The sequence below is a fragment of the Taeniopygia guttata genome, chromosome 3 (assembly GCF_048771995.1).
Source record: "Taeniopygia guttata chromosome 3, bTaeGut7.mat, whole genome shotgun sequence".
Lineage (NCBI taxonomy): Eukaryota > Metazoa > Chordata > Aves > Passeriformes > Estrildidae > Taeniopygia > Taeniopygia guttata.
In genome coordinates this window covers 86709736-86733907 of record NC_133027.1, presented here as the reverse complement: position 1 = coordinate 86733907, position 24172 = coordinate 86709736, and the positions used below count along the sequence as shown (strand labels likewise).

Sequence of the window (24172 nt, the reverse complement as noted above, 5' to 3'; positions counted from 1 at the left end):
TTTTCTTCTTCTTGACTGTGGAGAAGTTTTAAAAGGTGAGAATTGGAATCCTGTTGCTTTTCCTTCATTGGTCTGTGGACATCAGTGATAACATGTAAAACTCTAGGGAAGTAGTTGTTGGGAAGGATGAATAAATATAATTGCCTGGCAAAAGATTTACAATAGTACAGCCAGGATGAAAACAATCCCCCCTACTGGTTGGACAATGCCCTTACCTACAGATAGGTCCAAAGGTCAAATGGACTGTTCTATCTCAACCCCCAAAATGTATGGTTCATCCCACACCTGTAACCCTACCCTGAAGCATCAGGTGTCTGTGACCCCATTGGCCTAAGTCTTATTCCAGCCCACCTTGAAGCCCCCTGAAAAGGGGTCTCTGAGGGGCCAGACGCTCTCTTGGAACTCCCCCTCCCTTGGAACCCCCACCCTCTTGGAACCCCCACTCTCTTGGAACTTCCACCCTCTCCTGGAGCACCCTCTTGTCTCCCTCTACCCCTTGTCTCTCCCCTCCCCGTTCCCTCAGGCCTTGCCATGTGCTGTGTCTGGCAGCTCTAAGCAAGACTTTTCACCATCTATAATAAACCTGATATTCTAAGAGCAGCTCTCCCCGCAAGTAGTTTAAGGAGAACTCAATGCTAACTGTTGGGACCATTCACAGCTCTCACAGCCCAGGGCACATTGGAGTTTAGTGCTGGCAGTGTTTTATAGTGACCACAAGCCTGGTCTTTCACTGACAGGGCTGTGTTGCAGACATGGGACAGACTAATAGGTTAGACTGAAGCAGTGCAGAAGGCAAGGCTGTGGTCCTTGGCTACCTAAAGCTGCTGACATGGCTGTGGTGTGTGAAAGCCCAGGCACAGGGAAAGCAGAGGGGAATGATGACAGGATGCTGTGGAACATCAGGTGGTCTGTAAGGTGCTGAGACTGAAGCCGGGACAGAGAGATGCGGATGGAGTTTCAGGATAGAGAGGTACCGTTAATTCAGAGATGCTGTCCAAGACAATCAGAAGAGTTGCAAATAGATTCCTGTCCACATCAAACCAAGGCTACTTCCTAATTGTCACAAAAAAACCATCACCATTTTCAGTTATTTTTTTCTGTCAAAACTGACACACAGATCAGTACTGTGGATGTACCATTTGTAGGCTATTTTCTCAAATTATTTATAATGTGAAAGCAAGGGAGATAATAAAATCTGTTTTTTACTTCTGGCAAGGACTGGCTAGTCTGAAGAGACTGGGAGATGTTTACTCCATGCATGCCTTCCTGTCTGCAGCTATCCTTGAATTCTGCTGTGGATCTTGTGGTCCAGCATAGGCCTTGGAGTCCTGCTGCCTCAGCACTGTGGGAATCTGAGCTAAAGAGACATGCTGGTCCAAATAACTCATGGGTGATTATAACTACCATATAATTAGTTGAACAGGGAAATATTTCTGGCTTTGTCCTGATGTTTGGAGAGTGTCCACTGTTTCCATTCTGAGAATGTCACATAGACAGATTGCTGCAGCAGTGATGAAAATATCAAGAGAGGCCTAAAAAAGCAAATATTCTTGGGGAAGTAATGAGAATAGATGGAGTTGGTGCACAGTGTACAGACTGGGAGCCAGAGTGACAACTGAACTCTGCAGAGAATGGCAAACCAGAAGTGAAATTAGGGGGCTGGTAATTGGAAGGAGGCTTTCCTCACAGCAGGTTCCTTAGATCATGTCTGCTTTAGCTGCCTAAGAGAGATGGATATGTTTAGGCCTGGATTTTATTTTGGCCTGACCTGTGCTTGTATTTGGTGCTTTGCTGAAGCTGGGAGTTGTGGTTAGTATTGGTCAAAGCCTCAGGCAAGCTTGAATGCTGCATCATGAAACCCTGGGGTCTTTAGCCAAAATGATGGTCTGGAGACTGAGCTGGATACTTGTAGTGTCCTGGGATATTCGGGCATGACCATGGGGTATAGAGGGAGTATCACTTAGTCCAGGACGTCCTGCTGTGCTGTTAGTCCCAGCACAGGGCTCTCTGTCTGATGCTGGCTGCCTGCTGGAAAGCCTGCCTGGCTTTCCTGGGGCTCTGCACAGGAAAGCAATGGTTTTCCATGCAGGAGTCTTTCTAAAGGGTCTGCTGTGGCAGGGTTGTTCAGTGTGCCAGGAGGGGATGTGGGATCAGGACTCTTGCTGTACTGGGAGATGGCACTTCTGGGGTCCTGTTGGACCTGCTTATCTGATTGTCTGTCTGAATTATGGATGTGTCAAAAGTGCCACCACAAACCCATCACCCTCCAAACTATACTGTGTCCTGCGTGTTTCTCCCAGGAAAGGTGCAGAGGCTCCACAATGGCTTCTTGCTGACAGCCACAGGTGGATCTACAGCCTAATTTAATGTAAAGATGAGTACAAGTAAGGCATTGTCACACTCTCCCATTAATCTGATGCTTCACTGATACCTTGACCAGTGAGAATGAGCAGGCAGGTGGCCAGGTCCTTGGAATTACCTGAGCTGAGCAAAATAATCAGCTGCAAAGTTTAAAGGCAGAGCTTGTGCCCTGATACCTGAGGTAGAGACCTTTTTAATTTTGTATAATTCTGAATGCATAAGACGTGGATTAATTGCAAACTGTGGCCAGCCTGATTCCTTGAAAATCTCTCCCAGACTTCCACCTGAGTTCACTGCTTCCTGTAACAGTGGCCAACAGTTGGTCATTTCTCTTGCTTTGGCATGAGATTGTGCTATGTTACCATGGGACTGATTTGAAATTGCATTGAGGGTTTGCAGAGCAGTAGTGTCAGGAGCACAGCCCTTTTTGGAGGGGACCCCAACAGGCTTCAGAAGGCCCCTGCTTGGCTCCGAGGGTAGCTCCTGCAAACTAGGAGCAGCGTGCGAGAAGGTTCCACTGCACATCTGGCTGCAGCTCACCCAGAGGGCTGACACAGTGCGCTGCTGGCCAGCTGTTGTGGGCCAGGGGCTTGCAAGGGATCACAGCGAGCAGCAGCTTTTCAGGCAGCACAGACCAGCGCTCAAAAGCCAGATCCCTGCATCTGCTCGGGTGGTGTAAGAGCTTCCCTAATCACTTCTGTGCAATCCACATCAAAGAGGTGCAGCATAAGGACTGACCCAGGTTCTCTGCTTCTGGATGCCTTTTGATGGTGGTGGATTCACTGCTGGACCATCTCTATTGGCCTCCATAGACTCTTAAGGCTAATTGCTTGTAGGGATTGTCTTTAATCTTTTGACACTGTAGTCCAAGCATTCTTGCCTCTCTACATTGGCAAATTAGGTTATTAGCTCTTAATACCTCAAAAGCTAGACCTTCTGTGCCAGAGGGTAACAGAGAAACAAGATTAGGGAGACTGCTTCCAAAGCCTAGCATTTCCCAGCAGTATTAGTAGCTGATCAGTGCTTGAGAATGTCAAGCAAAGAACTGGGCATGAGATGAGGAAAACCCTCAAAACAACTCAGAGTGAAGAAGATCCCTGAAGAACATGGATGTGATTACATGCTTCCCCTGGAAGTTTAGCAGCCAGAATACTCAGGAATGCACATGCCTCTGGACTCCTGCAGCAGGAGCACTGATATCCTTGCTGAGGGAGCAGCAGCCCTATTCTGCCACATGTGCTTTGTCTTGGGCCCATTGCTGCTGTGGGCAGAGCAGGCTGGAAAACAGTCAGCTGGGTAGCCTCTGGTTATGGATATCTCCTGGATGGGAGAAGAGCTTCCATGCTCCTAAGAGCAGAGAAACAATTTGGATGAGCAGCGGAGAGAAGGGTCAGTTTTACAGAGGATAAAAGGTGAAGTCCTAGGATGAGGCGTGGGGCATATTGCCACTGAGGTCCTGGTTGCCCTGAGCCAACTTCAGTGCTACAGGAAGCAGACACACCAGTGTCTGATTTCAGGGGAGATTTTCCCTCTGGTGGCTGATCTCTGCATGTGTGCTAAGTGGAGGAGGTCGTGTGTGCTGCATAGTGCCACAGTTTTAGTGGTTACAAGCCTCAGAAATCAAGCTAGAACTGAGAAAATCTTGATTTTTCTGCTCTTCAGCCCATCAAAAGGGAAGTAAGCATTCTGAGCAGTAAATTTTATATGTAGGATTTTGCAGGGTGAAAGTTTACCTGTGAGAAACCGGGTAGCTATTATGGGTAAGTTTACCCTTAGGAGTGATGCTGCAGCATGCAGGGGAGCAGGCTCAGTGTGTCTTGTGTGGAGCCATCAAGGGATGCTCTCATTCAAGCCTTGACTTCAGAGCTTTTCTTTTCAACTCAGGTGAACTGAGTTCAGTCACCACTAAGTGGTCAAGGGACAGCTAAGAGGCACTTGTCTGGTGTTTGGATTTCGGGTACTCACTTCAAAAGGAGGAATTGTCATCACACTGACAATCAGTGGCTCTGCAGATGCCTCCTTATGCTCAGCTCCCACAAGACCAGCTCACTGCTGGATTACAGTATGACAGTATTACTGATTTAAAACTCCAATTTGATAATGTTTTAACCCAAGCTGATTGCGTTCCTGTTTTCTGTCTTGCTGAGCTGTAGTTTCGGTGTCTTCCAGCATGTTAAGATTTATGTGGAGTCATTGGTGGCTGCAAGGCACAATTTAGACCTTCAGGAGCTTGGTAGTTCTGCCTCAGGACGTGGTTCTGACCAGCAGGCCGAGCACTGCCATTACTCTCAGTGCTCATGAGCTCCTTTCACCCTTGGTGCACAGTTGCCTTATGTGCGTGGCTTCCCTGTATCACATGGATCAAATGGTTGAGAAACTTCAGCTAGATGACTTGGGCCCTAAAGACATCTGAGATTTAACTGCCTGACAGTTATTGCATCAGGGAGACCCACTCTGATGTCTGTGAAATGTGAGCAGCCTGTACAGGTGCCAGGCCTGAGCACATTCCCCTACAATCCGACCCGGAATCAGTACAAGAGTCCTCGTGATTCCCACAAGATCTTGGTCTACCAGTTCTGTGCAGTGGGTCCCTGCTAGAAAGCTGCACTTAGGCATCTGGATCTTACTGTGCTCGTTCAGGTGTCTGAAGAAAATTCCTTGGGAAAATATTATCCTGCACCTTCAAAATCCTTTGATATTGTAGAATATCAAAGAACAGGAGAAAGACTACCTTGACTCCTTGTGGCCAGGCATGTTCCTTTCACAGATGTGGTGACACCCCTTAGGCCAGGGACAGCGGTTATGAGCCAGAGCCTTTTCCTGTGAGGGCTGTCCTTTGCTTCAGTAATGTGACTTCTGTGTGCAGAGCTGAAGTTTGCAGCTGTAAAATACCCACCAGCATGCATCCATGCTGAAGCAAGTGCAGAGGACCTTAAGCAGCATCCTGAAAGCTGAGTGAAATGATGTCCAATTGTTCCATAAACTTTCTTGCAAAATTTGCTCAATCAGAATGAAGGGGCACACTGATGTAAAATGTGAGATTTAACTGAGGATCTACGAATAGAATTATGAACCCAGCTCCATGTTCCTACATTTGGAAATTTCCATCAGAAAGCATCTCCATTCATCTATGTCTGTGAGCCTTGAAATGTATTGTCAGCTGGTAGAAATCTGGTTTGATCCAAGGGCTTTAAAAGCCTGCTTTTTTGCTTCATGTAGACGTTTCTAACTTGTAAATGGTTGCATAAAGAGACTTTACACTGGGCATAAATTATATAAATTTTTTAGAAAACCATGTTACTAAGAGACTGTAGAGATAATGGTCAGTATCTTTTTACAGCATTTGTTTCATTTGCAGTTTTGGAAAATTCCAATATTTTAAGAGTTATTATGAAGAGAAATTTGGAAAACTATTTTTGCTGACACTGAAATAGAACTGAAAATGGTGTTACTGTTCATGTGACTGAATTCATGCACAAGCATGACTGGAGGGTACAGTCAGAAAATTAATGTATATGTTCAGATCCAAATCAGTGTAAATGAACCATCTCCCATCTTCCTCCTTCAGCTTTACACCTTTGAAGGATGTGATCCAGAGTGTTTGAAATGCTCTCCAGAACTGGGAAATACAGATATGAGGAGAAGCTTCTACTGAGGGGACTTCCTAGAGCTGCAAAAAATAGAATCATATTGAAGATGTTACCCACACATGACTGCTTTTAATCTGTCCTTTTGAATACTATTGATGAAATTAAAGATTAACTCATTTACTGGTATTTTCTTCTGAGATCTGAGTTGCAGGCTCGTGCAGCCTGCAGTGAGAATTCTTCCTCCTTTCTGTAGCTTTGGAAGGTGTCAAGTGACATGAACTGCACAGTGATCCCTTTTTATTCTCCATTGCATACAAATTCCTGGTTTTTGTTTGTAACACTTTGCTGGAGTGTTGACTTGAGTGTTTGTCCCAAAACCTGTGTTTTGGGACACAGAGCTGTAGTAATGCTCATCAGTGTGGTCCTGCTGGTAAAGCGAAAGCCTGAGCCCCTCCCTTCCTGTAAAGCAGCAGCCCTCACAGACTGCATGGGGACACACAGCCCGACGTGGGGGACAGCTGAGTCTGCAGGCACTTTTATGTGATGGTTCCTGTCTCCCTTGCAGCTGTTCCCCCAGCAGCTACAGAACGTGTTTCCTTTCTTAGGCCTCTTCCTCGAGTTCCCAGCATGCTTGGGGACAACTCCTGCAGAGTGACGGGCAGAACCAGGGCACATACTGCTGGTGTGGCATCGTGCTGGCGAGAGCCTAGCTGACACCCTCTCTTTGCCTGTTTCCCCAGGTTGTTGCACTGTCGTCATGGAGTCTCTTGAGAGATTCAATCTACTACACGCTCTCTGTTGTTGCACTCATTGTGGTAAGTTTCTGAAGGTTTTTCATCTGTTGGAGCCCATGTCTACTGCCATCTCTAAAGGGAACCTGCCATGGCATAACAGTCGTGTAGCTGAGATCTCAGCTCAAGCACTCACGTGGATTTATTCTTGTGGAAAACTGCTTGTAATCTCCCTGGCTCTGCTGGGAAGCTTGGTCCAAGGGCAGGAGATAGAGGAGTGTCTAGAGACCCCAGAGGGATAGCTGGGGCAGGGCATGGTGGCCCAGTGCAGACGTGGGGTGCCAAGCTAAACCCACGTTCTGAGCCTCCGGGCAGCCCTGCAGTGGGTGGGTCAGTGCTCTCCTGGCAGTAGCCTTCATGACTTCCTGAAATACAGGTCACTAACCTGTAAGGAGGCAGCACTTGTGCCCAGAGGAGAGAGATTCTGAACACCTACGACAAAACATGCAGGTTAGTTTTTCCACACATAATAGGGGCAGGTTAAGTGCACGCTGACAGCAAGTCCTCAAACAAAAACTACAGTTTCAGCAGTTCTTAGTGCTGTGCCTACCCTGATTTCCATCAAACGCAGAAAATGCTCCAAATCTCTCAGAATTGGGCTATTCCGTGTAAAAAAGTTGTCACAAGAGTTAACTGCTGTCATTTTAGCATTACCTTTGCAACCAATACCAAACAGTGCCAGGAAATGTAAAAATTGAGTTTTCAGGTAGCCATTGCACTTTTTTTCCCCCCCACCCTAGCCTAGTACCCTAGATTCCCAAAGACAGGAAGAGTGATTTTGGGAGGTTAACTTCCCTATGTCAGCAAAAAGGGGACTTCAGAGTCAGAAGAGGGTCGCTTGCAGTCTGGATTACTTTGGCTACTGTGTTTCAACAGCGGGTTTTGGTTTGTTTCCTGCTGCACAAGCCTGTGTTTCCAGATATACTCTGTAGCTGCAAAGCCCTCTGTCTTATCCCAAACAGGGGATTTTTCTCAGCCTGTTTGTACTTTAATTGCCCATACAGCAAGACCAGCTATTTTGTACCTGGTGAAAAATTACTTTTCTACATAATTACTAGCAATGAGCTCCAAAACGAAAAGCTTTTTTATGTTTGTTTGTTTTGTTTTGACAGCTTGACAGTAACTTCATACCAAAAAGTGTTGCTAAACAGCAAACAGAGCCACGCATACTAATTGTAGTGAATTCCACTGCCCAAGCTTAAAGGCAACCAGCAGTCATTGTCTTAGTTCACTCCACAGGAAGCACACATATGGGCATCTGCCTGGCATCTGGCTTCCTGGTGATTGGATTGCACATTTCATTTATTGCATTGAGGCAGGCAAGTTGAAAATCTGTTGATTCTGTCATCAGTTTTAAATTCTTTAAGCAAGATGGGTTTTTTTAATGGCTGGTTCATTCCTGTGGTTGTCATTCCTGGTGCTTGGATTGCACATTTCATTTATTGCATGGAGGCAGACAAGTTGAAAATCTGTTGATTCTGTCATCAGTTTAAAATTTTTTAAGCAAGATGGGTTTTTTTCATGGCTGGTTCATTCCTCTGGTTGTCAGCAGCATCAGGATATGGAGGAAAATTCTCTACTCTTTTGTGTCCAGTGCACCCCTGAAATTCCTATCTACTATTCCTGTATCATGAGCAAGTTGTGTGGCTTGCAGAACAGCCATCTCTGTTACCCCTAAGACTTCTCTCCTATACTTTATTTCTGTGTAAGCTGTTCTTTGTAATTACAGAACTGCCGGAGTCCTTTTCTTTTGGGAGTGTACCCCATAATACCAGTACATGGTTATTTTTTCCCTAAGCCATGAGTTAGCTTCTCTCCAGATGTATGCCCACTCTTCTACTCATCAGTGGTGGAGTTCAAGACCCTCCAGGCAGCCAGGGTAGCAGGATGGTGACACTCCAGGCATTAGTGGAGGTTTGAAGGCATTGCCAGAATTTTTATTCTCGTGTTACAGCACTATCTTCTAATTTGGCTTGGGAGAGGTGGAGCACATCCCAGGTCTTTCAGTATTACTCCATAACAATCATTGCAAATGATTTAGACACCTATTAGGGAAAAGCAGAGAAAGATGACAGGGAAAACATTTTAAGCGTTTAGCTTCCTGCTAGCTGATGTACCAACCCTTTTGTATGCAATATTGCTTCCCAGTTGCTGGCACACAAAATTTCTCCTTTCAGAGTCAAACACTGCTTCAGTTTAAGAAGTTTCTCCTTGCTTTCACTTACCCAGGAACCTCTGCATTCCCAGTGTCTCTAATTTTTCCTTTCCTTTTAAGATAGAATCAAATTGAGGTGGCAGGACCTCAATTGTTCCTCAAACTCTGACTCTCTAGTCCCCCATGGCTTAGGTGGGAGATGAGCCACGGGCTCTGTGCAGAGCATAGTGTAACCTGCTTGTGGTTCCTCCTTCATCAGATTTGTGTGTTCCTTTTAGAAGACGCTTCAGTTCTTTGTATGAAGGGATAACTTTTCTATAAGAGGGCATTGAGACTTCTCTGCAGCTGGTATAGTGTCATCAATCTTGAAGAATTATATTTTTTGTAGAAGTTTGTTCTCATGGTGTTTTAAACAACAGCCTGTGGTGCTGTGTTAAAAATTGCACTCCACTGGTATCTTTACTAATCCTGAGTACACCTGAGGGGAAATAAATACATTCCTTCCAAGGCTGAGATATAGCAACTTTAAAAAGCTTGATATTTTGCTGGGTAAATCAATATGACTTTGTCTCCATTTGCATTACAAAAGGAAATACAATGCTGTTGTAATAAATCGAGCAGTATAGACTCACCTGTTTGCTGTTCCAGGCCATTTGATGAGAGAGAGTGAACTCTAAACAACAGAGGTTAGAAGTGGATATAAAACACATTTACCATACTTAATTCATCTTGACTCAGCCCTGTGATTTTTTTAACTTTATAATAATATTACAATGCTACTTTGTCTTCTAGTAGAGTTTGGCAAAACTTACTCCTTATTCTCTTGAAAGGAAAAAGATGCCTGTGTATCTTAATATGAAGGGACATGGTCAGAGTCATTAGAGGCAAAATTGAGATGGGTGCTATTTTTAGTCACAGAAGTCAATACACATGCTATCACGTGCCATCACACCAAAACATTGTAACCTAAAACAGGCCTTGTCATATTAGACTGGGAACTGTAATTTATAACGTTTTGTGGTCAGGTTTTCTTCTAGTAACCAGTGTAACTCTTGCCTCAGGTGGCTGTCACACAGGAGTTGCTATTTACAGCTGTATGGCTAAGGGGAAGTGTTCACTGTGCTTTCAGGGCCTCGTTCCTTTTCTCTCCTGTTTCCCTGGGGCACAGCCATGGATCTGTAATCCCTGGTGCAGGCACGCATTTGCCTGCTGGTGCTTTGGAAGGGCTGAATGGAGCACAGCCTGTCATTGAGGCCATGAGGGCTGCGTGCGATTCCAGCTCCAGCTTCTCTGCAGCCATCCTGCTGTGGTGGGAGGAGAACTGGAGGCACGGGAGTAGCAGGGCTGGTGGAGCACAGCAAGGGGAAGGGCCTGGTCATGGAGCATGTCAGCCACTGCCCCTGTGAGCCTTCAGACATCGCCAGTGTGAGCCTTCAGCCACTGCCAATGCAGCCCTTCAGCCACTGCCAGTGCAGACCCTTCCCTCACCCCTTGCCATGGTGCTGCTGCTTCCTTCACAACTCTCACCATGGTGCTAGTTCTCCTTTGACACCCCTCACCTAGGTGCTGGTCCTTCCCTCACACCCCTCAGCATGGCGCTGGTCCTTCCCTCAGCGGGGAGGTGCATTCCTTGCCTGAGGAGGCTGCGCAGCACTGTTGGGGAAGCCACAGTGCCTGTGCCTCAGCAGGTATGCCAAAGGGTCTGTCAGTAGCTACAGTCAGCTGGGGTGGTGATCAACCTCAGCTGATTGGAACAGCTTCCTGGGCCCAGCAGGATGTGGCAGCAGCTGCAGAGCTTGCTGTGGATCACCACTACTTTCCCTCTAACTGCTGCACAAGGATCTAGTGGCATTTGGGAAAGGAGTAGCTGCTAGCTTTGACTAGTGAGAGAAACTAAGGGTTAAGAAGTTCAAAGGCTGGGCAGGAGGACAGTGCCAAAATACACCCGAGCTTAATGCCATTGCCGTGATCCCTGGCTTGCTTTACTCTGTCCTCTGCCTCAGGTGATGTGCTGTTTTCAACTGTGGTTTTGTGTATAACATGCTATTTTAAAATCTTTTCTCCACAGTTTATTTATGATGAAAGAGTTTCCTGGTAAGTGAATGCCTTTTATTTTCATTTTTTCTGGTTATACCACAAAAGCTGCCATAATTAGTGTTTATGAGAAGGAGAAAGCTAAAAAGCTCTGCAGGGCAGCTTTTTGCTGCTGTGTGAGAAACATCAGCACAAGACAGGCTAGAGTAACTAATTTTTTGAGCTAGAGAAGAAAGCCCAGGAAAATCAGACTGTTCCTAGTACAGTGGCAGTAGTCAGTGCCCTCTGTATGCAGTCTTGGGATGACAGTGTGATCAGCAGAGCTGTGGATGTGCAAGAAGGAGCCACCCAAGCAGACATAAATAAGTGTTTAGTTGGATTTTTCATAATTTAGTGAATGACCAGTTAAAATAATTTTAAAAAGTATCCCTATTAATGTGTTAAAGTGCAGTGCAGTAGGTATGGTAATCTAGGAGGGCTGCAGATACTTTTCAGTTGCTTTGGTCTCATGGTTTTGTTTCTGGCACATACCAGAGGTGATGTGGTGACATCTGGAGGTGACAGTGGAGGTGACAGCACTGGCTTTGGTGTCACTCCCAGCTGGTGTCATTTGGATTACAAGCACTAGGGAGCGACAAGCTGCTTGGGCTGGTGTTTTCCCTCACTGGCTCTTGCCCATTTCAGAGGCAGGTTTCAAACACCCATTCTTGGCAATGGCCTGGTTTTCTTCGTTGACTTTTTTTGTCTGTTTTTTTTTTTTTTTTTAACTGAAATTCACTTGAAGGCCAGTTGTATTTAGCTGTGGTATTAAAAAAAAAAACAAAAAAAAACCCAAACACATACAGAAGCTGAGGTTTGAATCTTCAGAAACAAGGAATGAGACATTTATATAGTTAGTGCAATATATAAAGATCCTTGTGGAGAAAATGTTCCATGAGTTTAGCATACGGTAGTTTGATAATGGATGATTTCCACAAGGACTAGCAGTTTGCCATGGGGAACTAAGCAGAATACAGTATTTTGGACAGTGAAAGAGATCATCTAGAAACAAACTTTAAAAGTCATATTGTAATTTGTTTTCATACAAATTTCATTATTCCATTAGTTTGACACAGAAACAGCAGAGGGAAAAAACCTGTCAGTATCTAATCAGCAGTTTGAACTGCTGCCTGCTGCATTCTCGGCACTCATGCAGCAGCAGTAGCAGCAGACCAGCTGCCCCTTGCTCAGGTTGCCTCAGCACAATTGGCTTTACAAAGCCCAGCATCCTGCTCTACACTCCTGCAGGCAGAGCAGAGTGGCTGCTCCCCTCCTTTGGCCACATCCCATGGTTATTGTCCTTATGGAAGTGTTGGTGATCCTTGGGTGTGCAATTTGCTCACTGAACTCCTGGATTTTGTCACTTGTTCTTAGATGACAGGTCAGTTTGGCTGAGTAAAATCACAGAAGTCAAGAAAACAAAGGAGGCATCATGCATGGATGTGTGAGCCATTTCTTTGTGCATCCTTTTTTTATAGAGGAATGTTATGGCAGCACAGGAGGGTCAAGCCTTTCTGCACACTTGTGGCGTGTCAGATGGGGGAGTGGCTGAACAGGGGCCGCTGATGCTATGCCCTGCTCTGATGTGTTTGTGTTGCTCTTGTTTCCAGGTGGGAGTCCTTAGTCTTAGTGCTGATGTATGTCATCTACATCTTTATAATGAAGTAAGTCAAATCTGTCCTCAGCTTATCTAAATTCTAAGGCTCCTTGCTCTCCTTGCCTCACCTAGCCCTTATAACAAGAAGAAACAGCCTCTAGTTCTGCCAGAGGAGGTTTAGCTTGGCTATTAGGGAAAATTTCTTACCAAAAGGATTGTCAGGTGCAGGAACAGACTGCCCAGGCCAGTGGTGGAATCACTATCCCTGAATGGGTTTAAAAGAGTGTAAAATGGTGCTTAAGGACATGGCTTAGCAGTGTGCTTGGCAGTGCTGAATTAACATTGGACTTGATGATTGTGGAAGTTTTTTCCAACTTAGACTGTCCTGTGAATCTGTGCTTTACGGGTCTTGTCCTGTGTGAACTGACCAAGGCTAATGCAGCAAACCTGTGGCAGAAACCTGGATCTATCCTCAGGTCCCACCAAAGTGTCTCTTCTGACTTCACTTTAGCATTCCTACCCGGAAATGAGCAGGAGTGAGATTCCAGTCTACTTTTCATGGGCACGAAGCTCTGCAGCAGTTCTTGCTTGCCTGGAGATCGTGATAAAACCACAGTGCAGTCTACCTGTGTGACTTCTTCCACAAAAGTTCTTGCTAGTAAAACTGGTCTGTTCTGCTGTTTGGTTCACCTCCTCCTGTCTTGTTTTCAAAAGCCAGTGGAAAGGAAACACAGATTCAAACTGGAACATTCAACAAACCTTCCAGCTGCCAAACACACCAGTGGTCTTGTCTCCACAAGTAAGACTAGAGATTTGTTTTGAAATGATGAATAGAGTAATATTGTGAGAGCGGTTCTCAGAATAGCAAAACACTCAGGCTGACTGAAGGGAACACAAGTCAGAATTCATCTATTAATTAGAAATTTTGACATGGAGGGTAGCTTTTTACTCTTGGAACAACTAAATGACCAGCAAGACAGTTGTAATGTGTGCAAATTTTTTTTTTTTTTTTAGAAACAACCTTGTAATGTGAACAGACTTTTCGGACCTGTTTGGATATAGCTTGAAAGGTTGTCAGCCTAGTTAAAGACTTTTGCCACGTGTTTATAGGGGTCTACCCTTGCCTCCGAGTGTCATGGGGAGAGCCTTGGCTCATATTTGTGTCAGCTCCCAGATGCTCCAAGAAGCAAGGATTATTCCCCACCCCTGCCAAAGCTGAGATGAATTTAGCATAAGGTGATGTGTTTCTGGGTTGAGTCCTCTCAGTAAGATAATGCTGATCATCAGGTGTGATTGTATGATAAAAAAATATACTTGGATGATGACAAGCAAAGATTACTCATGATACATGAGTAGAATATTCATCACACCTAACACATAAACATGCATGTCATTCAAGATCCATGGCTTCTATCTTTCATAGCCTTCTGGGTATAGAGAGATTGTGTGATGTACAATTTAGCTGGAGCTCTGGGATCCTCAAAACCAGAGGAGTTTTATTCCTTCCCTTAGCTGTACTGCACAGGATACAAGTCTAGGAAAAGAAGACTGTCAAGAATTAAAGATACATCCTGAGTTTGGTTTTTTTGTGCAGGTACAACTCAACCATACATCACTTCTTTGAGAGGAAGACAAAAAGCCCTGCAAATATGGTTAATGGTTTAGCAAGTAACACAGAAATGGATGACAACAGCAACTGTGATGCCACAGTGGTGTTACTAAAGAAAGGTAACTGTTCCAGTAAGTCATCCTGTCACTTGCATAATTCTGGGTGTTCTCTTCCTGCTCACATGGCGGGAGCTGCTGCTCTCTTGTAAAATAGGAGGGGGTAGGTGGTCCTTTTGGAACCCCTCTCCCAGATGGGGGACACGGGGTGGTGATCCCAGCCACCACAACCTATGCCACTGGAGTTGGCTGAGGCCTCTTGTGGCTAATTCTTGCTGCTGGACAAGTTGCTTGGCTGCCAGGACTTCTTCAGGCCCAGTGGCTGCTTATCCAGCCTGGTACAGCCATTTTAATTCCTCCTGTACTGTTACTTTGCACCGAAGTTGCCCATTTACAGCATGTCCAGTTAAAATTAACTCCACTCCAAAGGGACATCAACTGAGCAAGAAAAAAGACCCTACATAGACCAGTGAACACTTATCCCCTGTGAAGGAAGGGTGAGGACTATGTGTGAGTCTGGGTACTGTGCTCTTACTGCACATGCTGGGTTTACCATGCCCAGCTTTTCCATGTAAGTGGTCTTTAGGGGTATTTCACTTTGGCTGAAATATGTTCCAGTTTGACTTTAGTCATGATCATGTATAAAAACGGTTGTAGTTCTTCAGCTTAAAAAAAATTCCCCCATCCCATAGCTCAGCAACAGTTGTTCAATGTCTGCATTTGCAAGGAAGTCCTAAACTGTATTCACAGTGGATTTATTTTGTCTTTAAAACAGTCAACAAGCATGTGCAGTATCTGCTTGGGATGTATATGTATCTGTTCTCAGGAATAATGTCTCCTGTTTTCCTGAGGCACTGACTTACCCTGAGAAGAAACTCCAACTTGTGAAAAATAGTCCTGGTCTCTGACCACAGATGGGCTGCCTTTTTTGTTTAGCTAGTCTATCAAAATTCCCAACCAACCAACCAACCAACCAACCAACCAACCAACCAACCAAAACTAGGTCTCTTTTCCTGCAAATGGAGCTTGAGAGGCATAGTTTGTATACAATAAGCAGTTAAGCATGAAGTGTAGTGGGGTTTATTTGCACTAGCAAACGAGTCTGCCAGCTCTCAGTTTACAGGCCTGTTTCAGAGTGAAGGTTGTCAGCAGTGCTGTGCACTCTGATTTGGGGAAGCTGCTTTTTTGGGGATGGCTCTCTGTCACCTGGAGTTCTCCATAGCAGAACTATGCTGACACTTCTGTACCAGGAAAGCTGGACTGGGAAAACTCAGTGAGCACAATCTCAGACCTTGCACATCCAACTTTTTACCCAGTGGCCTCAGGTTAGTTCTGATTGTGGGATTTGGTTTAAATGTTCCCCCAATGGGTTTTTTGCATACTCTGCTGATTACTTTTTGATTTGGACATTTGTGGTTACTCACACTGGCCAAGGAAGGAAGACGAAAGGATTGCTTCATCTTCTTGCAGATTGTTCCTGTATTTCCTTGGGACTGGGCCATGGGAGACCTGAAGAGGCAAGTGGTGCTGCTTTGCATCCCAGCCTGAGATATAGGGCCACCAACAGCACCTGTTGCAATTGGATGCCTGGGAGTTTCAGGCACTGTTTGTCTTCTGAGGCCTTTTCTGAAACCTTTTCTGAACAGAGGACCAAAAAGTCTGAAACAGAAAGGTTTCTGTGTTTGGCAGTTTTTCCAGGTGCCATTCAACGAGTGCCAGTTGGAAAGACTCACAAGGAAAAGCTGTGTGGTTGGCTTTTGTTGTTGGTTTGCATTTTTATTTTTTTAATACAGAGGACCTCACATATCTATCCTATTCCATGGAAGCCTCAGTAGGAAAAAAAAATTAACATAAAGGCCGAGGAGATAGTCTTCTGTAAGACTAACAGTGATATTTAAAAATGGTAATGGCACAAAGCATTTGCCAGTGTTTAACACTGGTTTTAATAAACCTGTGCAGAAGTGTGTTGGATAAGGCCTCAGGTTTCCCTGCTGCCAAGTCCCAGTCCTGGCACAGAATTCACAGCCCAAGGTGTCATCTAGGTGACGGAAAGATGAACCTCAGAGGCAGTGGGCATCGGCACTGTGCCCCAGGTGGAGCATGATCAGGGACCCGCCTCTGTCTCCCTGTCCCTTTGCTCCCACACTGTGGATTGCTCTGGCACATGCATTTGCTGCTGGATTTGGTGGCAGTTCCCAGCCATGAGCTGCAAGCCCAGAGTGCAGGAACATTCTTTTCATTTGTGCTGGTACCTTGAAAGAGCACATTTAGCGGTGAATGAGGACAATACCCTCACAGAAATGCAGGTTGCAACTGGAAGTAAGTGCCTTGGTGGGATAGCTGCTGTTGAAGCAGTGGTGTGCCTAACACAGGCCTGTGATGAACTGTGCAGAGCAGATTTAATTCTCTGTAAGGAGCTTAACTGGTCATACTATGTTGACAATTTACTTAAAAACAGGAACATAAGATGTGTAGAAGGCAGAAATTAAGGACAGATGAGGCCTATTTTAGATGATGTAGCTGAAGGAATGGTTCTTACAGAGAACTTCTGGAACCCATGGGTTCATTCTTCTTAGAGCCACATAGAGCAGAGGGAGAGACTGCTGGAAGAAGGTCTCAATTTGTTTTTGTTCCTTGGCTGCAGGAAATTTCCACCGTAAAGCCTCTGTGATCATGGTTGATGAGCTGCTCTCTGCCTACCCACACCAGCTTTCATTTTCCGAGGCTGGGCTCCGGATCATGATAACCAGCCATTTCCCTCCCAAAACACGTCTCTCCATGGCCAGCCGCATGTTAATCAATGAGGTGTGTCTTTTATCTCCCCCACCTTACTCCTTCTGAATTTGCATTTTCCTGTAGCAGTGTTTAGCTTGAAATGCAACTGGTGTTTCTTCTGGATCCCTGATAGTGCTCTCCCAAGTTTTATCCTTCTGCCACTGACTTCACTGAACCTGCCTTGCTCTCTGTGCAGCTGGAGATTTTTGCAGGGGTTTTTATGCAGTTATGTTACTGCGTAACATAACTATGTAGCTGTAGCTCACAGGTGGTGCCCTCTGCATAGATTTTTTTAATAGTATGGTACTACCCCAAGACAGCGCTTAGCATGTCGCTGGTCTTGGAGTACTCCTGGAGTCAATTCCACAGACACTGGACCTTCACTTGTAAAAGTTGTGGATGTGAGATTTTTCTAGTGGTCTGCAAGCAAGCATCATGTTGTATCTGTTGAAAATCATTCTTTTTGCTTTTAAAGATAATTTTTTAAAAACATCTACACACCTCTCTTTCTCTGTTCCTACCTTTTGCTTAAAAACCCTCAAATTTAAAAAAGTCTTACTTTTCAACAAGACTGCCTTTATTTACAGAGACAGAGGCTGATCAACAGCAGGACTTACACCAACGGTGAGTCAGAAGTAGCAATCAAAATACCCATCAAGCATGTGGTGGAGAATGGAACAGGCCCCAGCAATTCTGCTGAGCGTGGTGTGAGCGGCACACAGCGGGATGAGGACGTGGCTGAGGCTAGGAATGAGAATGAGAATGAGGATAACAAGAACAATGAAAACGATGAGGAAGAAGAAGATGATGATGATGATGACGATGACCATGAAGGGCCATACACACCTTTTGACCTACCCAGTAAGAAGCTCCTGCTTTTGTGTGGTGTTTGTTTGGATATGCTGGAAAGCATTGCAGGTTGATGTAGGGGGAGAAGTGTCTCTCAGAGCTTCCATCAGCTTTCACTTTGCAGTGAGGCTCCTGGCCACATGTAAAAGAGATGGGGAACTGGGAAGCAGCAGGAACCTCTCAGGGTGCAGACTCCTGAGGTTGGGCACACCTCTGCTGCAGCTCCTGTGTTGGCACTGTGCTGTTGTTACAGTAACAGGGGAGACACAGCAATCTCCACAGTGTGGGTTCTGCCCCCAAAACATGGCTCACTCCCTGGAGAGATGGATCTCTGCTCACTGTGGAGGAAGTTGAGGGTGGCTGGGCTGTTGGCAAGGAGCCTGAGTAAAGATCAGATATGTCCATGGCTAGGACATACCTTTGCTGGGAGGTAAGGTGTGCTCTTACCTCACTTGGACAATGCAGTACTGATGTGGACAAGGCACTAGTGATACTGATGTGAAGCAGAGACACAGGATGGGTCCTGAGTGCCTCTGCTTTGCTGCTGTTCACTAGTCACTGCTACAGTGCTTCTCTCTCTGTATGGAGGGCTTAGAAAGTCAGAGCAGCTGCATGACTCGTGAGGACCTATGTGTGCCTCAGGCTGCTGAGCACTGCACCTGCAGGATGGAGATCTCCTTTTAGCCTAGTGCTTCTTACCACATCAGGGCTGTGGTCCTGGTATGATCATAATATATCCCTGTCCTGCCTTTGAGCCACAGTTGCCATAGCTGGCAAGATTTGCTGTGTTGCAGATGAGCTGGAATACTGTAGGGAGTGGTCCTGCCCTTTGCAGGCAAGGTACAATTTTGGGAACTCCTGTTCAGGTCTCACTCAAACAGCATTTCTGTAGTTTGAATGAGGAAAAGACCTGAGCCTTAAAGAGAGTAGTTTAGATGTCCTGTGGACTTTCATAGTATGTGACAGGCTGGCACAGACCTCTAGAGATCTCTGGTTCCAAACCCTGCTCAGAGCAGGTCCTCCTCCAAGCCTGTGTCCAGTTAAGTTTTATTACCTATAAGGATGGACATCCCACAGACTTTTGAATACCTGTTCCAATGTTTGACCACCTGCCCCCCACCCCCCTCACCCCCGACCCCAGTAGGAAAAATGAGAAAATGCACAACTTAATGTACTGTCTGTTCTGAATTTCCCTTATTGGAAGTTGAGTCAATTGGCTTTTGTAATTCCCTTGTGCAAAGAATTTTGTAATTCCCTTGTGAAGGGCCTGCCTCCATCTTTTCTGTACCCTCTCATTAGGTGATTTAAGGTGAATCAGATGTCTTTCTTGGACTTGCATTTTATGTGGTTTTGTAAGAACTTGACTAAAGAGGAGGGGGAGCACATATGGTCTGACCCATTATTTAAACTCTCAGGGAAGGCCTTCATACTCCTGTGCCTGTCTCTGACCTCCTATCTGCCATTACATCATTATCTTCTGAACAAGGAATGTTGGCATAACAGGCTGAGATGTCCCTGACATCTTGTTAGAACATGTTAGCATGTTAATGTTAATAGCATTCTGAAATACAGCAGACGTGTCTTGTGATTGTTTCCCTTTCTTTTGTTGTTTGGCAGCTGGCAAGATAGAAATGTTGAAGTGGGTCTTCACATGGCCCTTGAATTTTGTCCTGTACTTCACAGTGCCCAATTGTAACAAACCCCATTTGGAAAAATGGTTCATGGTCACCTTTGCTTCTTCTACCCTGTGGATTGCAGCTTTTTCTTACATGATGGTGTGGATGGTAGGTACCAAGTAACCCAGAAACCACGGCCTGGGAGAAGCAGCAGAAGGGGGTTTGGCAGTCTAGAGAAATGCATAGGAAGTTCTACACACCTGAATTTTCAGGTGAGAAACCTTAGGTTTGCTTCTATTTCTTTTGGATCTGTTCACACTCAGAGAAGAAAATTAGGGGCCAGTAGCCATGGCCTTTGAGCTTGATTTAGGGCTGGCATTTAATCCAGATTCTTTACCTTGGGCAACAATTACAGCTGCAGCAATGGAACATCTCCTAGTCCTGCAGGGTAATGTGAGGGGTGCTGAGTGACAATCTGGCCACAACAACTTTTCATTCTCTTGGAGCAAGCAAGGTCGAGAGACATGGAGTTGTGAATGATAACACTTTAAACTTAGCATGAACAATAGCATGACATTCAATCAAATTCCTGCAGAACTAGAAACACAGGGTGGTTTTGTGTCTGCTTAGCTAGTATTTGTATATAATGATGTTTACAAACTTAATCTAAGATCAGGAGACAGTTACCCAGGGTAGTGAGCGACCATATAGTCTCTTTTCCAGATTAGTATCAGGAAAACTGTGGATGAAATGTATGGAACAAGTAACCTGAGGGAGTACACAGCAGGTGAGTGCTATGCCCTGCCAGTTGAGGAATATACCAAAAAAGCCTGTCACTGCCTCTATTTAAAGGAAGTGTGAGTTTGCACTGAAAGATGCCCTCTGTCTCACAGCATCTTGCAGATTTGAGCCAAGTTGGTCTTGGGTCTTAATTCTTTTAAACAGCTTGACAGTTTATTTCATACTCTCCTTAGGTGACAATCATTGGGTACACTCTGGGAATTCCAGACGTAATCATGGGCATCACTTTCTTGGCAGCAGGAACCAGCGTGCCAGACTGCATGGCCAGCCTTATTGTGGCCAGGCAAGGTGGGTCATTGCAGGGATGGCATCCTGCTATGGAAGTGTGTCCTGACATTCTGCTTCTCTTCAGGTAGCACAGATGTTTCCTCAACAGGAGAATATATAGAGTTCTTTCCACAAACCTGGAATTTAAAGCAAGAACAAAGAATGAAATAAATTGGGCTGCTATTGCAAAGCAGTTAACAAGTTCTCAACAGAAGTGTGAAACAAGTTCTGGCAGTATTGTCAACTTCAAGCCTTCCTCAATAATCACAGTGATTTTCTTAATTTGAATATCAGTGGTATAGAAGTATTTAATGGCATAAGGATCTTTCAGTTCAACTTCCAGCTTTTCATCTCAGTCGTAAGGACTGGAAGATGCTACTGTTTTTAAGGAAAACAGCTCCCCCATATTTGTGGCCTGAACAACAGATGTGTTAAGAGGAAAACAAGTAGCCAGTACTGCTTTATGGGAGCAAAACCAATGGCTCATCACTGAAATAAGCAGCTGCTGAACAGACAACTCAAAGACGTTTTGCAATCAATCCAATACAGAAGCTCATGTGTCATGGTCACAGTAAAAGGTCGAAAGTCCCCCTGAATATGGCACCAGAGAACTGGCAGGTCATAGCCAGCACAGCAAGTTCCCTCAGCAGCAGAGGATTAGTGGAGGAGAATTCTCAGATGATCCTGGAACATGGATTAAGCCCCTTTAAGCCTGCTGTCCTTGTATGATGGGGGGGGCAAAGGGAAGAGAGGGAGTGAGGGGCATCTTCCATAAATCTTGGCCTTAATCAGGGAAAATTGCCTGGATTACCTCAGATTAATGCTGCAGGACTTTTCTGAGATACGTCTGAGTGTATGTGGTTTTCATTCCTGCAGGTATGGGGGATATGGCCGTGTCCAACTCCATCGGAAGCAATGTTTTTGATATTTTAATCGGCCTAGGCCTTCCATGGGCTTTGCAGACCCTAGCAGTGAATTATGGATCATACGTAAGTCCTACATTTGTTTACATAATTGTTACTGTTTATTTATTTATTTATATAGTTATTTATCTAGTTATTTATTTATTTTTAATAAGCCAGTTCTATATAGGGAAAAAAAAGAGTCCAAAATTCTATGGATTTTTTTTTTTGAAAAACAAGTAATTTTCTCATTCATGATATGTGAGAAGTAGAAATTAATTGTCACTGGACTTTTCCCATCCTTTTGAGGACAAGTACTTCCATTTCTTCCTTGAAGACAGAAGTCTGTGCTGAAGTAAGCTACCTTACTAGAGTGCACTGGATTTTCATACTCTTGAATAATATTCCAAGTAAGAATGACCCTATCTTTAATAAGGCAGAGGGGATAAACACACCAGTGAAATATAAAATGTAGATGAGATCTGTAGGGCTTTTACTAAGAAAAATTCTGGCATTACTAAACTGTTAACACACTGCAAAGTGAAGGAAACTGTTAAATAATTGGATGTTTCAGAGCATGACAATCAGCAGGAAACTCTGCAGAGCTTTCCTGTATAAGACAAAACTACCAAACACCAATGAACTTATCTTTTACTTCCCAAGTGATAAAAGAGCCAACCTCTGCCCCAGAGTTGCTGCAAGGTTCCTTCTGAGAAGTAAAAGCAGGAGATGCCACAGAGTTCTAGAGGGAAGTTGCTGTGGTGATTGCTGTTACCTGGACACCACTCAGACAATAGTGTAGGGCAGAGAGAGGACTGTTGATTACAGTCACTGAGTGAATGCAAAGATAAAAGGCAGGAGAATGCCAGAACTGCTGAGCTTGACAAGTTCCTCTGGAGACTGTCTAGTCCCCAGCCCTCTGCTCAAAGCTGGGTCAGCTAGAGCAGAATGCTTAGGACCTTGTCCTGTTTGGTCTTGAGTACATCCAAGGATGGAGTCTGCACAGCCACTCTCAGCAGTCTGCTTTGTTTTTTAACCACTCTCAACACTCAAAAGCATTCTTATATTATAATGGGATTTCTGTATTTAAAATTGTGTGGTTCCTCTTGTCCTTTCAATGAATAACACTCAGAAGAGTCTGGCTGCACCTTCTCTGTGTTCTCCCATCAGGTATTTATGCACATGGCTAAGATTCCCCCTGAATCTTCTCTTCTCTAGGCTGAACAGTCACAGCTCTTTGAGCCTCTCTGTATGTCAGATGCTGCCATCCCTTAAATCTTCCTTGTGGTCCTTTACTGGACTTGCTCCAAGAAGTGCATATCTTCCTTGTATTGAGGAGCACAGAACTGGATCAAACACTTCAGATGTTAGCAGAGAAGGATCATCTTTCTCTCCCTACTGGTAACAATTCTCCTGATGTCACTCAGGATGCTGTTGATGGCACAGGGGTGCATTGTTCACTTCAGCTTGGTGTTCACCAAGATCAACAGGTCTTTCTTGGCCACGCTGCTTTCCAGCTGGTCAGCCCCATGCTGATATGTGGAGTTATTCCTTCCCAAGTGGAGGGCTTTTCATTTCCCTTTGTGGATATTAATGAGTTTGCTGCCTGCACATTTTTACAGCCTGTCCAGCTCCCTCTGTATGGCAGCACAGTCCTCCAGAGCATAAGCCACCTTCCTTGGTTTTCTGTGGGCTGTGAACTTGCTGAGCCTGCTCTCTCCCCATCATCCAGTTCATTAAAAAAGACACTAAGCAGTCCTGACCCCTGGGATAAGGCTCTAGTGACTGGCCCCCAGCTGGGCTTGGAGCACGGTGCTTTGGATGCTTATCAGGCCATTCCACTGTCCACTTTTCTAAGCTGTTCTTCCTCTGTTTGTCTCCGAGGATGTTTGAGAGAATGCCAGAAGCCTTGCCAAAGTCAACATAAACAATGTCACACAACAAGTCCCCCTCATCATACAAGACTGTCAAGCAGGGTCAGCGGGATTTCCCCTCCATAAATTAACATGTCTTGTCCTTTGTATATTTAGAAGTGGTTCACATGATCATGTATTCCATCATCTTCCCAGGGATCAAGGTCAGGCTGACCAGCCTTTAGTTCCTCAGATCTTCCCTCTTCTTGAATATAGGAGTGCCACAAGGAAGCAGTGCTGTAGGAATAAAATCCCTTTCTTTAATGAGCAATTTATCTGTAGCTCATCTATATTTTTGTGAAAAAAGATGAAAACAAGTGGCTGAACAGAAGCAGCCAGCTTTCATGGAGGCATAACAGTATCATTACTGTTTTGCATACCCAAAATGTCCACTGTACATGGTTAGAAAAAGTAGTCTTGGAAACTGCCTCACAATTAGCAAAAGAGAGGTTTCACTTGCTTTTCTTGGATTTCTCTCCAAATTCTTGGTAATTGGACTTTAAAACAAAGCAAGTCTGCTTTCGCTACCCAGTTATTAGTAATTAATTTTTAAAGTATTACAATGTTGCTAGCAAAGGCTGGCATTAGCTCGGTCAGGTGTACTTTGGTGACAGTACCTAGAGCTCCAAGACACTGGTTGTTATTCCAGGAGTGTGGCCATCACCCCTGGCACCCAGGTCAGAGGGGGCAGCAGACGTGGAGCTCCAGTTCCTGAGGTCTGTCAGGCTGAGCCTTGGGCTGCTTGCATGAGCAGGCAGTGAGGCTGCACTGAGGCTCCTGGGCTCAGGCCAGCCTGGTTGTCCACTGATGAATATCA

The 24172-nt window shown here is 45.0% G+C and overlaps 1 protein-coding gene across 1 annotated transcript in view; it reads left to right on the top strand.

Moving 5' to 3' along the window:
* SLC24A3 (solute carrier family 24 member 3) overlaps window positions 1-24172 on the top strand; it is a 122113-nt gene that overhangs the window by 76554 nt on the left and 21387 nt on the right. The window contains exons 7-15 of the mRNA XM_072927317.1: window positions 6692-6766; window positions 10966-10991; window positions 12581-12634; window positions 14162-14295; window positions 16877-17037; window positions 17595-17868; window positions 19474-19640; window positions 20447-20561; window positions 21417-21529. Coding sequence (XP_072783418.1) covers window positions 6692-6766; window positions 10966-10991; window positions 12581-12634; window positions 14162-14295; window positions 16877-17037; window positions 17595-17868; window positions 19474-19640; window positions 20447-20561; window positions 21417-21529 — 1119 coding nt within the window. The remainder of the gene's footprint in view (window positions 1-6691; window positions 6767-10965; window positions 10992-12580; window positions 12635-14161; window positions 14296-16876; window positions 17038-17594; window positions 17869-19473; window positions 19641-20446; window positions 20562-21416; window positions 21530-24172) is intronic.